The 18,576-nt window shown below is 42.3% G+C and overlaps 1 protein-coding gene across 4 annotated transcripts; it reads right to left on the reverse strand.

The window, feature by feature from the left end:
• Positions 1 to 654: 654 nt before the first annotated feature.
• Positions 655 to 16,186, reverse strand: CDV3 (CDV3 homolog). 4 transcript variants are annotated; one of them, XM_079922950.1, is made up of 5 exons: positions 15,468 to 16,186; positions 14,664 to 14,740; positions 4,944 to 5,089; positions 3,506 to 3,665; positions 655 to 2,138 (listed from the first exon to the last, which is right to left on the reverse strand). In XM_079922950.1, exons 1-5 carry the CDS (start codon positions 15,705 to 15,707, stop codon positions 2,135 to 2,137), a joined length of 627 nt encoding a protein of 208 aa, XP_079779076.1. In that variant the 5' UTR covers positions 15,708 to 16,186; the 3' UTR covers positions 655 to 2,134. The 4 variants fall into 4 exon arrangements, with proteins under 4 accessions (XP_079779076.1, XP_079779075.1, XP_079779073.1 ...); XM_079922949.1 differs by having other exon boundaries at positions 655 to 1,858; positions 15,468 to 16,184; XM_079922947.1 differs by having other exon boundaries at positions 655 to 2,316; positions 15,468 to 16,184.
• Positions 16,187 to 18,576: the final 2,390 nt, after the last annotated feature.

An 18,576-nucleotide genomic window follows, 5' to 3' on the forward strand; every position in this document is an offset into this window, starting at 1 on the left:
CCAAACCATGCCTGAGAATTCAAAGAAAGAAATGGTACAATGGACAGCCTCATCCACCCATCATACAGCATATTAAAACTTGATTCATGTGCATTTTGATAATTTCACAATCTTTTAAAAAGTTATAAGAAGGGTTGGAATTTTAAATCTCCTGCAGGTCTTCAGATTTCTATGCCATTAAGTAACATTTCCACATATTCGTCTCAGTTCATTCCTCAATAACATAACCCCCAACGAAATTTTGCTGGAAAAAAATGCATATTTTAGGGGAAATACGTGGCTCAAGGTCCAAGAGGTTATTTGTTAAAAGATTTTTGGTTCTCAAATGAAGTCTTCAGATTAACCAAGAACCTTTGTTTCTCACTCATCCAACCTCTCCTTGGCTGGCTCAGCTACTCACCCAAGTACACCAGAACGTAGGCATCCTGCCTGCCACTTCAAATAATGCCAACATTATTGCCCAGATATGGTTCGCATCTGACAGCAGATGACTCTGTAACACTCCTAGGAGTGCGATTCCTGCACTGACACTTATCAAGACTGAACTCCTAGAGGAAAATGCTCCCACATCAGGATAGTTTTACTCACCCATTTGCTTCACTCTTGCCAGTAGCAAGTCTGCAACTCCTACATTTGGCAAAGGGATTTTATTACAGAGAAATCCAGACTCTGCATCAAGTGGTCACATGCCACTTTGAAATATTTCTATTGAACCGAAGATACAAAACTAGGAAATTACCAGACTATCTCATTAGATGGAAAGACTTTTCAGTAATCCTGGGTAGCGTCCTGATGTCCTTTTCCAGGACTAAAAATTACTGGATAGTTTAAGCTGTAATCATTAAAAACAGAAGTGCTACATCACCTGTCTTTCGCCCCTGACTCTCCAAATGAACAACGTAAAGACACACCAGGAGGTTGATGACAGAGCTAGGCTGAGACAATCACTGCGTCTAATACCTTAAACGTTTGGGCACAAGTGCATCTGGAATTCTTGTCAGAGATCATGCAAGATCCATGAAACTTCAGTGGGTTTTAGGTTGAGGTTCTGCTCTCACTGCTTTGAATTTATAAGGACACATCTGTGACTCCCTTGGCCTGAGCAGAAAATATACTCTTTCCACAAGTTTACTATACAACTTAGACCTGATTAGAGGAAGCTTTAGCAGCACCTGAAGTAGAGCCCCCTGCATCTACTGCCCTTTGTATCAAAGGCCATCTGGTTCTGCTCTAGGGATTGGCAAATTCATGAGACGTTTCACAATTCCAATGCATATTTCAGGTTACTTAGCCAAGCAATATGCTCTGTCAAAGAACTATTCCAAGTCAAAGCAAAAAAAAAAAGAAAGAAAGAAAGAAAAAAAAAGCCTTAATATGGAACACAGAAAAAGTACTACCCAAATAAAAAATTACTAAAAAAATAAGATTATTCCCCCCCCACACCCCTTTTCCCACTTGGTGACCCGAGTTTGGTTGAATTTAATTTGTGGTTACCTCAGAATACAACTCAAAGTTTAAATTATAAATCACAGCCCTACACAGATTATCTGAACACATCAGTTCTTTAGAGAGCGGCATGTTCCAGGAAGTCTAATACCCACTACAGAGTGTTCCTTATGAATGGGGCACAGGACAGGTTAATTAAGGTCACTTAAATCTTCATCTTTTACAGCAGATCAGAACCCAGAAGATGGCTGACTTTCTGCAGGATTTCTGATAGGAATCCAGTAGAGCTGGTTTCAAGTTTCACATCGACACTTAAAAGCTGTAACCTTCTTATCCAGAAGTTGTGATCCACATGAAGTCCACAATGAGTGCAGCAAATCTGAGGTAGTCAACCCTTACGAAGGCTCAGTATCTGAACATAAAAAGATTTTGAAATGACCACTGGCTGCAGTTTTCGATTATTTTGTATTTGCAGAGTAACTCTGAAAGAACACTGCTGAATCTAGTTGACACATTTATATAACAATGAAAATCCCCCTAAATCCAATACACATAAAGAGCAGTTGTGATACTTTAAACTTCCATAGTGCAATAGGGCCGGTCCCGTATACCGAGTGGTCTGCATCAGTTGTAGATCCAGCAGAGATCAGATGATGATGGCTGTCCGTGGTGGTTAGCTGTGGTCTAGTTACCTTAGAAGGGTTAGCAAACACCATTCCTTAATTGTACTGTGTGTGGCTGCTTTTCTGATTCTCAAGCACAGCATACTGGTTGTCTAGCTGAAGTTTAAGGGCCTGGTTTTTTGAAACCTCATCCCTACCTCTAGTTTTGTGTCTTACTACTTCAAAGCTCTTCTCCATTTCTTTATCCCTAAGGGAAAAGAAATGTAATCAGTAAATATTTCTTCTTCACTAGGTTGTTTTGAAAATATCCTTCCTTGAATTTAAAAAAAAGCCACCCCTTAGAAAAATCCTGAGGAAGGGACAGGAGGGGGAAACTGGTATATAAATCCTTACCAAAACCACTTTTAAGGTTTCAAATGAACAGAAAATATAGAATACTGTACTGAAGCTCTAGGGTCCTATTTTCTGTGGTAGCAAATCTACTGAATACTATTAACTGAAGACCTATTTTGGGACCAACTTCAAGACAACTGGAAAGTTAAAAAGCTGTCTAATGACATGGTGATTCCTTCTAAGACTCATTGTTACTCTTAGCAAATAATAGACAATACACATCTCTTTCTTTATGCATAAAGTAAGAACAACAATTTCCTCATTCAAGTAAAGTTCTACTCATTATTCAAAGAACTCTCCACGCATCTACTTTATGGGAGTGGGTCAGATAAAGATGAGTGTGGTGAATCACTGCCTCTCGTGGAGGACAGAGCAGAGGAACAAGTCAAGTGGAGGCTTAAATTCAAGCCAGCTATGCTCTCAAAGAGGCAAAAACGCTGGGATTTAATTTAAAAGCCACCCCGAAAAATTTCCATCTGATGTCATTTACATTTCTTCCCATTTTATTTACTTTGTAAAAAATTCATGTCCCTAAATAAGATGTGGATGTGCCATATGTGGTCATTTAACTCCAGGTAACATTCATTTTAAGTACCTGCTGAAATAAGATTATTTTTAATATTAGATTTATAAATGCCAACATCTGTCATCTACTCATATTAACTGGGAATATAATGAAGTATTGCTGACTTTTCTAGTTTCTATATTACAAGGAACACAGAAGCAGCAATAATGTACTTAATATTTATTAAGAATTCTTACTAGATGAGACTTGTCATGGCTACAGAATGACATAAACTAGGGATAAGGGAAACTTGCAGACGAAGTTTGTCTTTGGTGCTCTTTCCCCTCGCCCCCCCGCCCCGGGTCCTTCCCCCCTTCTCCCCCCAGTCCTGGGCATATAAGTCCCACCTTAATTCTCAGTTGCCTCTCAGCTGCAGCTTGGGCTTTACTGCAACACCCCAGGTGGGTTTTCAAATCCCAAAAACCCCACTCCCTGGCCAAAGGATAGGGCTCCAAAACACAATATTGAGAATACTTACTTCCGGCTTTCTACATGCTTGGCAGTGGACTGCAGGGATGGGAACTGTGTATCACTGTAGATTTCTGGTGGTCCTTGGGGTGCTTTCCTTGTTGTGGTCAACCTGGCCCCAGGAGGCCTATACACGCCACTAGTCATTGTCGGTTCTGGGGTTTCTGTAACTAACATTTCAAAACAGTTTAGAGAAACTATTCAAGTGCTTGGCGTTTTAATAAGCTACTCCTGAATTCCTGATCATTTTAACAGTATGGAAAAAAACAATACTTACATTAAGGGTCTCTGAACAACAGAAGGAAAGTTATCTGAGGAAATGTCCAAAAGCAAAGGCCTATTTTTCTAGGGTAAAAGTAGTCTTCCAATTTCTCTTCCATGTACAATTTTAATTATCTATGTAAGTGAGTTCTATTAAGTCAACTTATTGGAAGTGGGAAAGGCATCTGCTGTTCCTGGGAGACAGGTCTCATCAGGGACTACCTTTCAAAGTATGACCACTTTTACATCATCAATGAATTTTTTATTTTCTAGTAAAACAGGAGAAAAAATTAAGCAGCCCAAAGTCTTGTACCATGACCAAGATTTTGAGGACACAGCCTTTCAGCTTTTCTTACACACCATTCACCGCCCCCCATCCTAAACATGAATTCAGTGTTTTACACACGTTTTCTAGTTATCCAAAGCTTCCTTTCAAATGAACATCTCTACATCATTCATTAGCTCAAGTGTAATGCAGCTAGAAGGAAAAACTATGCATGGTAGTAATCTGTGATCTTTGGACAGTAACATTTGGGGGTGATTTGTTATCCTTTATATTATTCTGTATAAAATGGGTATACATCAGAGCATTATTTCTCAACATTTTTTCTTTATTGCCTTCCTAAAAGAGCCTTTTTAGACAACTTTCTTCTAAACAGTACTGTCCCCACGCCCCAAGCAAAAAATGTTAATACCATAGATACACTGTACATATGTTTACATACTCTGGCCCTCTGATGGGCCACAAACCACTGTAAGATCCCTTTAAGATTTCTTTACCATTCCCACTCTCCCCCGAGCCAAGAAGCACTTTTCATCCTCTTGGGAGTGATAAAATCCACCTGTCTGAGAATTCATTCTTCAGAGAGAGTAAAATAGGGAATGGAAAAAAAAAGACACAGGTACCCAATATTCCTTAGTCAGCCGTCAAACATTGAAAAAAAATGCTTAAACATGTAAATCTGGCAAGCTATAGGGCTGCAGTAAGATTTAAGCAGCCTACAGCCTTAACTTCCAAATTTCTTTATTGAGGATATGAAAGTCTTTAGATCAGACACAAGTCTCTCTCCTAGGAATGGAAAGAAGACCCTACTCACCCAGTGCAAGCATGCATTTAGTTGAAAGCTGACTGCATATAAAATTATACACAAATAGACATCTTTATGAAAATGAAATATGAAGGTTACCAACTACTGGAGCAGGAGGTGCTTGTACCGGAGCTGTTTTATTCCAGGGACCTGAAGATTTTTCTACACCACCACCACCTCCTCCGCCTTCTTCCCAGTTATCACCTGGATCTTCTCTTTTTTCATTTTCATCTTCTTCCTTTTCACTATTGGAAAATAAACAAGTGAATTCAATTACAGAAACACCAGGAAAACTGTCAGTCCAAATCCTTAATTCTATCAATAATGATCTGTGATTCTGGAGAAGGTACTTATTAACCTCTTCAAGCCCAAATGCCTCACTTGCTTTTAAAAAAAAAAAAAGAGAGGAAGAATTAGGGGATTTAATCTATTTTATGCATTAGGACTTCATGTAAAAGGATTCATCGCTGGAAAAAGGTTGAGAAAACCTCTCTGTCTGACAGTCTCCATTTCCCTTTTTGCAAACTCCATACACTCAAGAATATCTAGAAATATTTAACGCACTGACATGCCAGGCTTTTAACAATCTGTGTTGATTATTTATAGCAGCCCCTACTGAGGGAGGGAAGAGAGGTCAATCTAACCTGAAATGTAGAGAAAAGGGCAACTTGAAAGATTAAAAGTACAATTACTTGATTTTTTTCTAGGACCAAAGTGTACAAACAGGCACTTACGGTAAGCATATTTTTAGTGATCAAATGTATGGGTTTTAAAAGTTGTATAATTTCATTTGCTAATCCTTTAGTACATGTAAAAAAATACTCTCAAAATTAATTCACATTCCAACAGAGGAAAACAAGTTAGCATTCAGTATTTACATCAGTGCTTCATACTTTATTAGTGTCAGTCTCTACTGTCTAGACATAGGAAATACATAGAACTGGTCCCTAACATCAGAGATGTGTCACGCATTTAAAGAAGAGTCTTTGGCTTACTAGTGATTATAAATGCAAAATATATCCTCAGTGGTGACATACCATTCTAAGACTGACTGAACTGTTCTATTTAATGCCTATTTTTAATTTTTTTTTTAAGATTTGATGTGGACCATTTTTAATGTCTTTACTGAATTACAATATTGCTTCTGTTTTATGTTTTCTTGGTTTTTTGGCCATAAGGCATGTGGTATCTTAGCTGCCCGACCAGGGACTGAACCCACATCCCCTGCACTGGAAGGCGAATTCTTAACCCCTGGGCTGCCAGGCAAGTCCCTATTTTTTTATTCTTGAATCGACTTGAGTCAGAAGTCTGTGATCTCTGAAAGGTATCTTTATTTCTCCTTGTGTTGGATTACTTATTACTATTTTATGTAAGCCTGAATTTGCTAAATTATCAAGTACATATATCTTGCCTCTATACCGCTGGCTTGACAGCACAAAGATAACTGCCAAATCAAACTTCCTTTTTGCAACTCTTTGCCCTTGCAGATGATGCACCTGGCACAGACCACCAACCTTCTCCCTGGATTACTTTCCATGACAGTGGTGGTGTTTCCTAGGTCTTCAGCTTATCAATCTCTGTCATCAATCTAACTGTCCTTTCCTCTATTAAAAAAAACAGGTTGCGGGACTTCCCTGGCAGAGCAGTGGTTAAGAATCTGCCTGCCAACGCAGGGGACATGGGTTCGATCCCTGGTCCAGGAAGATCCCACATGCCGCGGAGGAACTAAGCCCATGTGCCACAACTACTGAGTCTGTGCTCTAGAGCCCGTGTGCCATAACTACTGAAGCCCACGCACTGCAACTACTGAGCCTATGTGCCTCAACTACTGAAGCCCCCATGCTCTAGGGCTCATGTGCTGCAATTACTGAGACTGCATGCTGCAACTACTGAAGCCTGTGTGCCTAGAGCCCATGCTCCTCAACGAGAAGCCAATGCAATGAGAAGCCTGTGCACCGCAACAAAGAGAAATCCCGTGCGCGGCTGTGAAGACCCAACGCAACAAAAAGAAAAAAGAAAATGCTACATGCTGCTGCCTAAAGCTCTGTCCCTGGCCTTCCACTCTTTCAGACATTTTCTCCTTTTGATATCTGATCCATGACAATGGCCATAACAACGTATATATGACTCCTACCTTGACTGTGACCTTGGGAACATCAGGGTATATCCTGGTTTCTGCAAAATGACATCTAAGGGTGCTTTCTTTCCATGTCTATTAAAATAAGTTCTGGCTATATGACAAATTTCTTGAATAGCTAATGGTCTTCTTTAAAGACACTCAGATAATAGTATCATCACTTATTGTCCACCAACCAGAGATGATTCCAGAATTTAGAGGCCTAGGGTGGCAACAGAAAGCGAGAAAGGGAACAAACTTACCTTCAATCTGCATTTAGAGCCCGATTTTACTAAAGACTATAGTTTGAGAGGAAAAAAGCGTGGGGAGTATGGCTAAGCCAGCCTTCAGTCTTCCTTTTTGCTAACACATAATAGAATCCTATGGAGCCACTTAAAATGTTAGGCCTACACTAACATGGAAGTAATAATCATGTCACATAAACCAACAACGTATCAATACTAAAAATCTATGCACCTAATATAGATAGAAAGACAATTAGAATGATTTCTTGGGTAAATGTTAAAAAGTGGGTGCTAGAATGCATGACTTTATTTTCTTCATGGAGCAAGCAGTTATGAGCAGATTTTAAAGCCAAACTGGCTGGTTCAATACACCCAGGCTCTGCCATTTACTAGCCAGGAAGACTAGGTACGGCATCTAACTTCTGTATGCCTCAGTCTTCTCGTGTAAAAAGGGGGTAACAGCCCCATTATGAAGATTAACAGACACAAAGCACTGATAACAGTGCTTGGCACATGGTAAGTGCCGTAAGCATTTGGTATTACATGCTTTTTATTTATTATTTTTTAACATCTTTATTGGAGTATAATTGCTTTACAATGGTGTTAGTTTCTGCTTTATAACAAAGTGAATCAGCTATATGTATACATATATCCCCCCTCCCTCTTGCGTCTCCCTCCCACCCTCCCTATCCCACCCCTCTAGGTGGTCACAAAGCACCGAGCTGATCTCCCTGTGCTATGCGGCTGCTTCCCACTAGCTATCTATTTTACATTTGGTAGTGTATATATGGCCATGCCACTCTCTCACTTCGTCCCAGCTTACCCTTCCCCCTCCCCGTGTTCTCAAGTCCATTCTCTACATCTGTGTCTTTATTCTTGTCCTGCCCCTAGGGTCTTCAGAACCATTTTTTTTTTTTTTTTTTTTTTTTAGATTCCATATATATGTGTTAGCATACAGTATTTATTTTTCTCTTTCTGACTTACTTCACTCTGTGTGACAGTCTCTACGGCCATCCACCTAACTACAAATAATTCAATTTCGTTTCTTTTTATGGCTGAGTAATATTCCATTGTATATATGTGCCACATCTTCTTTATCCATTCACCTGTTGATGCACACTTAGGTTGCTTCCATGTCCTGGCTACTGTAAATAGAGCTGCAGTGAACATTGTGGTACATGCCTCTTTTTGAATTATGGTTTTCTCAGGGTATATGCCCAGTAGTGGGATTGCTGGGTCATACAGTAGTTCTATTTTTAATTTTTTAAGGAAACTCCATACTGTTCTCCATAGTGGCTGTATTAATTCCCACCAACAGTGCAAGAGGTTTCCCTTTTCTCCACACCCTCTCCAGCATTTTCATATTTAGGTTTTCATATAAGCACCACATATACCACCTTTATAATAAGAAAAAACATAGTTTTCATTAAAAAAAAAAAGCAACATGAAAACATGTTCTTTTAAAATGGACACTAAGCAGTATGATCTTGCTTCCTAAAGCTTTTAAGTAGAATGATCAGGTAAGAGTATGAAAGTCATAATTTATCCAGGAGTCTAACAGTGGTATCCAAATGTCAAAATTGTCCCAAAAGAAGTTTTTTTAAAAAGTTACCCACCTCTGAAGCCACACCTATGTAATTACACTAAAATGTAATTTGCTTGGTCCATGAGTAAAAGCACAGGTATAACTGACTAGCTATAATTGACTATGTAGTTAGCAATGTCGCAGCAACCCAATCCATGCCAGACTGGGTGATAAGATCCCCACAAAGATTTAAGTGACTTCATGGCACTTTTACATTCTTATATCCCCAAACTGTGATAGCTTTCATTTGATCAGTTACATTTAGAAATGGTTAATTTCAACAATGCACTGAATTAAAATAGCTTTTCCCTTAAATTATTTTAATATTTAAACTCCAGAATTATCAGCTTGCAATAAACTGAAAATCAAAAAAATTTTAACACTGATTATCCCTAAGCAGAAGGGATTATGAATAATTCTTGCATATTTCTTTATGCTGTTATACTCTTCAAATGTTCTAAAGAACAAAAACATTGTTTTCCTAATCTGCAAAAAAATAAACTTTGAAGAAAAACTCCAATTTGGTCTGATAGAATGCTGAGAGTCTCAAAGAAAAGAAGATTCCTTTACTGTCTAGTGTTCATCACCTTTTCACCCTCAGAGACAAGTGAAGAAATGAATTTAAAAAATCACAAATCTAAAATACCTCTAGATTACAAACTATTACTAGAAAATAAGAGTGATCTGTTTTAATTAGAGGGATTGTATATTGATAATAGGCACAAGACAACTTAGTATTTTGCTTCATAAGATTCTGAAATATCAGCTAAACTAAACATTGGAAATTGTCTAGTCAAGACACTTCACCCAACAGAGGGAAATAAGGCCCAGAGATGCTAAGAGCCTTGCCCAAGTGCTATAGTAACAATGGCAGGATAGAAATAATTTAAATAGCCTACTACTCTTTCATATTTACATATTCCAGAAAATGTCAAACCTCCAAATGCCAAAGAACAAAAATCATGTTGCAGAGAATTATTTCCACAGAAGACAACTAGGCTAAAATTTGGCATCTGATCCAAATATAATATACAACGTCTCATCAGCTAAATTTGATGTTTTAAAAACTACAATGCTTAAAAAATAAGTAAATAAAATAAAAATAAAAACTACAATGTTACTGTAAATTCATTATCACAATCCAAAGTATACTGTCTTGAATATGCATTAGTCTGTAAGGCACTATTTTGGGGTACTGGGAATGATAATGCTACAAAAAGGAATATTTACTGAGCATCTACTATACCAGGCAGTGTTGTACCCGTTTTACAAAGTTAAAAATCGAAAGAACACTAAGGCGGGGAGAAGACCCATTGTACATATGAGGAGACTGATATTCAGATACTTAAGTACCTTCACCAGGGCTACAATGTAGCAGAGCCAAGTCAGTGGGACTCCAGAGCCCATATTCTTTCAGGTTGCCTATTACTTCATTTCACTCTCTTTATAGCTCTAAAATATGAAACAAAAATTTTCCCTATTTTGAGATTTGAGAAATTCACTTTTTTTTAGTAAGACTGATCAGGATCACACATTCTACAGCGGTGTATCTATAAAGAACTGAACATTCTTACCTCCTTATCTCAAGGGACATTACAGGAGAATTTATGTATCCTAACTCCCCCTTCCCCAAAAGCAGCTAAAACAAAATCCAGACTTGACTGCACGTTTGCCAGAATGCTGGGCAGCACCACTGATTTGACCCTATTATCCAATCACTGTTACAACAGTAAACTGGGGGGATAGAAATGGCCTGATGAGCCATGGCTGGCAGCTTAAAATGTCACTGTATTTCATCCAAGGACTCTTTCTTGACCCGTTCATGGTAGACCTAAGCGTCTCTCCTGGACTCCACGGCCCCTGCACATCACTGAAATGATCTACTAGTGTTCAGTAGAGCATGAGTTTTTTTTTTACAACTCCAAGACCCAGCAGTTGATGCCCAATATCCAGGACAAAGCAGTCCCACAAATATTTGCTACTACGAATCCAGCTTGGATGCTGGAATAATTTCTTCTCTTCAAAGGACAAATTAACCAGCTCTACCTAATGGGTTTAAAAGTCTAGATTTCTTAAGATTCCTAGAAAACCACTGGGATCCAAGGACTCAATTTTTTATTGAAACATGACACATGCTCACCATTTAGTAATAAGTAGTAAATGAAATCTTTCTTCCTCAAATCCATTTTAAAGATGGGAAAGGCCTATAGGTCCTACTATCAACCAATAATCTAAGCTCAAGCGCTAGGCCCCTTCTTTTATCACCATCTCAATGGCTTCCCTCTCAGAACTTGTCTGTAAACAATGTGATCTTGAATAAGATTAACCTAGACACAAAACTTGACACATGACCTCATAATACTCTTGGTCCTTAAATCTTGAGCTAATGGGTAAATGTGAGCTAGGACGTTAATACAGTATGCTTGCTGCTGCTGAAAACTCTCCCCCTTTCAATTGCACACTCACCTTCAACAAACGTCCAGCATGCTAACTTACTACGAGGACTAGTGTCAAAAACTTTTAAGACTGTATGCAGCTAACTAAAGAGAAAGTAAGTGTGGCAAAAATGATTTGTACATCTCCAGCAAGAGTATAAGGGTACTTATTCTACTATTCTTGCAACTTTTCTGAGGTTTGTAATTTTTCAACACAATAAGTTGGGAGAAAAACAATTAAGACTATAGATGGAGAATTTCAAGATATTTTTAAGTCAACTTCAAAGTGTCATTTTCCCTTGTTTCATATTGAAATAGCAAGGCTGTCTCTCTCATGGATAGAAAAGGTAACAAACTAAAGGCATAACCACCCCCCTCCAATTCCACAGAAGAGAGAGATCTCATTTCTCTCCCCTTCTGAGGGCTTCTGCACAAAAGGTAAGACCAAGTCATAAAAGACAATCATTCAAGATCTCCAGCAACTCTGAGAAGGATTTTTCTTTATATGGTTATACTAATGCCAACCTGAACATGTCATGTTCTCCTATTAAGTCCATAGTGAACTGACTCACCAGAGTAGGACTTTAGTCATGATAATATTATGTGCCTCCATTACCCCTTCTCCTCAAATATTGGTATTATAAAGCAGGTGCCTCATGGTTAAATAGCAGAGAAATTCCCAAGAGTAAGACATTCTAATTTACCCACTAAACAGAGGTTGATTAACATTAACCAAGTGGATATATTATGAACATCCTGTTCAAAATCCTCACAAAAATCCTGAGTAGTCATCTCAATTTTGCAGATAACATTCACAAGTAAAGTAACTCGCCCAAGGTCACACATATGCAGCAGGGCTAAAATGCAAGCCCAGGTCTGTCTTTCCCTAAAGTCCATGTTTTTGCCACATTATCAACTATATCCTATTTGTGTGAGTAACCTACTTCCCATTCTATTGAACCAATGTGTCTTTCCTTGTAGACTCCCACTCCTACTGAGTCAATGTCAAGAACATTTAATACAAAGTTTATAAAGATATTCAGTACATGGTTGACCCTTGAACAACAGGGGTGTTAACATGCCTCATCTGCAGTTCTTCCGTATCGGTAGATTCAACCAACCGCAGGTCGTGTAATACAGCATTTACTATTGAAAAATATCTGCATATAAGTGGACCCATGCAGTACAAACCCATGTTGTTCAAGCGTCAGCTGTATAAAGTGAAAGTTTTTGTCATTATTATTAACCCTCTGATGGCTTCTCACTCTCAAACCTTTCCTGGAAGCCCTCTGTTGATTAGATTCCCCTGTTGATTTATGAAGGCAACGGAGACAGACCCCAGACTCCACAGTGACTGAGAATCCACAAAAGCAGCTTCCTGAAGAAGGTATGTTTCTCAATGTTAGCAGGTAAGAGAAAGATCTCTGGATGGCCACTGAGGGGCAATGACTAGATGCTAAATAATGAAAAAAGCAGTACAAAAAAGCTGGTCTGGGCTTCCCTGGTGGCGCAGTGGTTGAGAGTCCGCCTGCTGATGCAGGGGACATGGGTTCGTGCCCCAGTCCGGGAAGATGCCACATGCCACGGAGCAGCTGGGCCCGTGAGCCATGGCCGCTGAGCCTGCGTGTCCGGAGTCTATGCTCCACAACGGGAGAGGCCACAACAGTGAGAGGCCCACGTACCGCAAAAAAAAAAAAAAAAAAAAAAAAAAAAAAGAATCCTCCTGCCAATTCAGGGGACATGGGTTTGATCCCTGGTCCGGGAAGATCCCACATGCCACGGAGCAACCAAGCCAGTGCACCGCAACTACTGAAGCCCACGCACTCTAGGGCCCGCTTACCACAACTACTGAGCCTGTGTGCTGCAACTACTGAAGCCTGTGTGCCGCAACTACTGAAGCCTGTGTGCCTAGAGCCCATGCCCTGCAACAAAAGAAGCCACGGCAATGAGAAGCCCGCACACCACAATGAAGAGTAGCCCTCGCTCGCGGCAACTAGAGAAAGCCCGTGCGCAGCAACAAAGACCCAACACAACCAAAAAAAGAAAAAACAAAAAACATCTAACACACGAAGGAAGCCAGGAAGTGGCTGGGAATAAACCTCCAGTCTAATCACCTCTACTTCACACCACCACGGAAGGTATTTCAAATGTGGGGAAGCTGCATTTCCTAAAAGTTTCCCACTATCAATCAGGTTTCACTTTGCTTAAGCTCACACAGCGACGTGAAAGAACCTAGGACATGAATGCCTAGTTGTGGTAAGTATCCAACAAATGTCATAAAAGTTAGCCCTGGTTTTTTAATAAGTTATTTAACACCATAAATGTTACCATCTAGAGAGGTCAAAAGACAGTATTTTGTTAAGGAAAAGTATTTCCTCCACTGTGCCAGGCAGTCACGGGCATATATAAATCACAGACTTCAAACTGGAAGGCAGTGCATCGGGTTCACTTCTTTTTTTGGCTGTGCTGTGTGGCGTGCGGGACTTTAGCTCCTTGACCAGGGATGGACCCCAGGCCCCTGGTAGTGAGAGTGCTGAGTCCTAACCACTGGACTGCCAGGGAATTTCCAGGGATCACTTATTTCTTGAAACTGAGAATAAAGGGTTTTTAATCTAAACCAATGGATTTTCTACTTCATGAGACCCTCAAAAACATGACATTTATTTACATGAATCTAAAGTCCATGTGACTACCATAGACTGGACTTGATAAAATACGTTAATTTCAAATTCTCTAAGCCAACCAATCCAATTTTCAGAAATTACTGTTTTCTTGAACTTTAAAAATATACTTAGAGTATGATTCCATTTCTATAAGTTTCTAGGAAAATTAATCTAGTGTTAGGTTAGTGGTCATTTGAGGGGTGAAAACAGTGACTATGAGGGGGCTTTCTCCTCTACCAGTAATGTTCAGTTTCTTGACCTCAGTGCTAATTACACAAGTTGGTTTCACTGTGTGAATACGTAAAATCTGTTATTTCCCTCTAACTATGCTTCAATTACGAATACATATATAACTTGTTTGTAAAATCTGCTATTTCCCTCTAACTATGCTTCAATTACAAATACATATATAACTTGTCTGTCACAGAGGATCTGAAAACCACCCCTGTTATTTTTTGAAACAAAAAGAAAAACTAACTTCGACCCACCAATATTAAAAGTAAAAATTTTGAAACCACAAAATCCATTTTAGCTGTCTCAAAAAGGCCTAACCAAGATTTGAAGCAGGCAAGCTCTCACAGGATTTTAGAGCTGGCAGCTAATTTGATCAGCATATAGAAGGGCCGCCATCAGAGGAATAGGCACAATCCATTAGAGTCCTAATAAGCATATCTAAAGCACAAGAGTACTGTGATGCTGTTTTGGGGCTAAAAACCCCCAAACATACAGTATCTATCCCTTGAGTTATCTAAGCACGTCTGTAACCAGACCATACCTTATTTGCATTGCTTGAACTCTTAGGCCGCTGTAATCAACCTCTTTTTGCTCAAATTCTTTCCACTCATCTTCATCCTGTAAAACAGGTACCACTTAGTCAATTAAAGCTACTTGTAAAAACACAACTAAGACAACTATCAGACTATGAAAAAGGGATGAAGCGGCTGGAACCTAAAGTGTGGACTCGTTTTCTGGCCAAAGCCCTTGCTCAATCCCAAGGCCAACTAGGCTGGAGGACAAACGTGAGTAAACTTTACTTCCACCGCGTTCCTTCATGAGACCTGTTACTTTAAAAGCAACCAGGAAACGCCAGATGAAATCAACAGGAAGCCCACAACTAAACGTCTAGCTCAATCTTGCCATGAGACTTTTCTTTTACGGACTTCGGGACCAAGTCGTGCCAGTTAGCGCTGCCACAAATGTGATTGTTAGAAAATTCAGCTCAGACTACTGGTCTGAAATCAGAACGCTAAATTACTCAGAGTAGACGTCATTCGATAGATGCACTTCCGACCCGGGCCGATTCCCCGGGAGGGTGCCGCCGCCAGCTTGCGTCCTCGCCCGAGCCAAGCGACGCGGGTCGGGAGCGGGGTGCCGGGGGTCCAGCGGGGAGCGCGAGGCGGCCCGCCGTGGGAAGCCCGCGTCACGTGGCAGCCTCCGCGCCCATCAGCCCGCCAGCCGGGCCCCGGCCGCCCCTCCCGGCCGTTTCCCCGGGCAGGCAAGGAGGCAGGCGGGCGGGGGCGGGCACATGGGCGCAAGCGCGCGGCCCGGGCCCCGACTCCCAGTCTCCCTGGCCCCTCACCTTTGTCACAACCTTGGTGGCGGCCCCGGGGCCCGTGGCCCCCGCGCCCGCGGTCCCGCCGTCGCCCGGCCGGGTCCCCACGCCCGCCCCACCGCCCGCCGCGCCCGCGGCTCCGCTGCTCCCGCCGGCGACGCCCGCCGAACCCGCGGCGCTTGCCGCCCGGTTGCTCCGCTCCTTCTTCTTCTTCTTGTCTCTCTTGGCGAAGAAGTTGTCCAGGCTCCGCTCCTCCATCTCAGCCATGGTCGCGGCCTCCTCGGCCCGGATGGGTGGGGCCGGCGGCGGGCGCTGCCCGCGGGGCTCCGAGCTCGGGGTCGAGGCCGGCTCGGCGCTCAAGCTCCCGGGCGCGGCGACGCCTCAGCCCCGCGGGGTCGCCGAGGCGTTTGCGGCGGGGCGAGCGGCTCCCCCCGCGTGCTGGCGAATGGTGGTACGGCCCTCCTCCGGGCTCGCGTGCCGCTGCCGCCGCCCCGCCCGCCCGGGCTGCAGCGACAGCGGTGCAGGATCCCGCCCGCTCCGCAGCCGGAGGGCAAAGGGAACGTTCGGGCCAGAGGTTCCAGCGAGAGTGCTAGGCTAGCGGCGGCGCGTGAAGGGGGAGGACGCGCGCACGCAGGCCCAGATAGGAGGGGAAGGGGGTTGGGGAGGGAGGGAGGGGGAGGAGGGCGGGCGGGCCCCCAGAAGAGAGAGGCAACACCCACGCCTGCGTACTTAGCTCCGCCCGCCAGTGTGGGAGAGTGGAGGGGAGGGCGGCGGGAGGAGACGGAGGCGGGGCTGGAAAAGGAGCTAATCATATGCCAGAACGAAGTGCTTTGGCGACCATCCCTGTCTCGGACGGGGCGGGGCCATGGCTTGGGGGCGGGGAGAGGGTATATGCTAAATGTGACGTGCCTGATGACTCTTGCCTCCCGATTGGTCGAAGGTTTAGCCTTGGGGGCGGGCATTTAGAGGGCTGGTTGGTGACTTGGCTAAAGAGGTCCGGTCGAAGGGGCGGGTAGGTCCCGTCTGGGCGCATGCGTACGATACACGTGTGTCTGCTCGTCAGGGGCCAGCTGGGGCCTTTTAGTCGTTTGAACTTTAGCGAGACGGAAAGGCCCTGTGTTAAGCTAGCTATGTTAAAGATGGTACCACCCGCTCTGCTGGCCTCTGTACTTTCACCCTCTCTGGTCTGGCAACTATTCATTTTCATCATAGGGGATGATTGTTATGAAAGTGAGGAGCAGTGGCCTTGAAGTTTAGTTCTCATTTACTAAAAGATCTTAGTAAGCCAGTAGGTAGTTAAAAGGAGATTGGTTTTATCTATTGGTTTTATCTATACTCTACTAGATATTGATTTATCTACCAAGGTCAAGCTAAATCTGACCCTCAAGCTCCTGATCTGTAAAATGGAGATGTTAGCTCTTGCAAGATACTTGGGGAAAGAGTACCTCTTAGTTGCAGTGCTTAATACACATTGGATGCGATAAATGATTTTACATTTAAATAGTATCCCCTGCCCTGACGAGATGACTGTAATCTATCTTTTTTTTTATCCCTGATAAGAGGAGGGGAATGGCATACCATAGTAATGGGGACCAAATGTGCCCATGCTATACGTAGTTGTGCCATTTAAGTACCTTTTTGGCCTTGAGAATGAAATGAATCCTTGCATATGAAAAAGGGCCTCTAATGTAAGGTATTAAACTTTCCACTTCCTCCTTCTAAAGACAGAGAACTGTCACAACCACTGAGGAAATGACTCAGACTTATGTTAGTAGCCTTGTGGGGTAGATAGAGCACAGCCAATAAATGGAGCTACTTCTTGGTCTTTTCCTTTACAGTTTTTCCGTTAAAGTTTGTCTCCCCCATGCCCCCTCCACCTACACTATTAACGTACTAAGCCTAGAATATGTCAAAGAAGCAAATCAAGGGCCTGGCCTTGGCCAACAGCAAGCTTACGTATAATTCCGCAAACATAAACTGCCCTCAACCATCTGGGATGGGTCTCTAGGTAACTTCCTTCTGTGACACCAGGTATCTTCTTGTGATGCAGGCCAAGTTCAGTATTGCCCTTCCCCCACCTTCCTTAACATCTCTGATCCAATTTCTTTTTCTTCCTTTCTCTCCCTCCCTTGCTTTCCTCCTTCCTCGTTCCCTTCCTTCCTTTTGTTCTTTCTTTCATCATCTGTGAAGGACCTATTTAGCTATATTTAAGGCAATGTCCTTTGTTCCAGGCAGAGTAATTTGTCATTCCTGCCTTCAACTCCGTTATAATCTAGAAGAAAAGATCTAGATATGAATAACTGAAATTCAGTCCTCCTTTTCTTAGGTCCCCATCAATGTATCCGTGTCTTGAAAGAAGTAATGATGGGAAAAAAGCAGAGAAGGTACAGCAGTTGAGGGTTAATGCAGTAAAATTCTCTACTACATCTTTCAGTGTGATTGATGGCATGCTCCCCAAACTTGATCATATGTAGAAAACTCAGGTCAGGCCAGTAGAGAGACAAGGGTCTTTGTGGTTGTGTCATTATCTGTAGTTAATAGTCTCCCGCATGGAGCTGGTCTCCTCCACTTTGAATCCCCTGACCTGAAACTGACAGCATATATTCCTACCAGGTTTTCCTCTTAAATCTCCCTTGCTACCCTCGTCCAGATGGGTTACACAGAGCCCTGAATCCTCATCTTCACCCCGTCCTCATCATGAAGCATCATCCAGCTCTCTCGATATTTGGACCTTCCCCATCTTTAAAGCAAAACAGACCTTCATTTGTACTCAGTAGATGGAAAGTTGAATAGTGGCGAGCACTCGGAACATTACCAGGTATTTCAGCACATCTTCTAACTATCCTAATGCTGTCTGAATGTGGAAATTTCTCTCTGAGTCCTCTGAAGTGGTATAATCCAAAGGACATCATTTATCTCCCTCGACAAGGCCCACTGAGCTCCAATATTCCATGAGCTCAAGAGCTGGCACAGGGCAGCTGGGCCCAGCCCCATTATCCCTGGGTTCTTTTTTGCTGAGCTATTCATTCCAAGTTCCATTCTGCTACCTAGGCTGGAAATTCTACACACGCTCAGCTCAAAGGAATGCAGCTCATGCTGGCCAAAGACTTGCCAGGAAATGGGGAGTAACTTTTCA

Source organism: Stenella coeruleoalba (assembly GCF_951394435.1).
Source record: "Stenella coeruleoalba genome assembly, chromosome: 5".
NCBI lineage: Eukaryota > Metazoa > Chordata > Mammalia > Artiodactyla > Delphinidae > Stenella > Stenella coeruleoalba.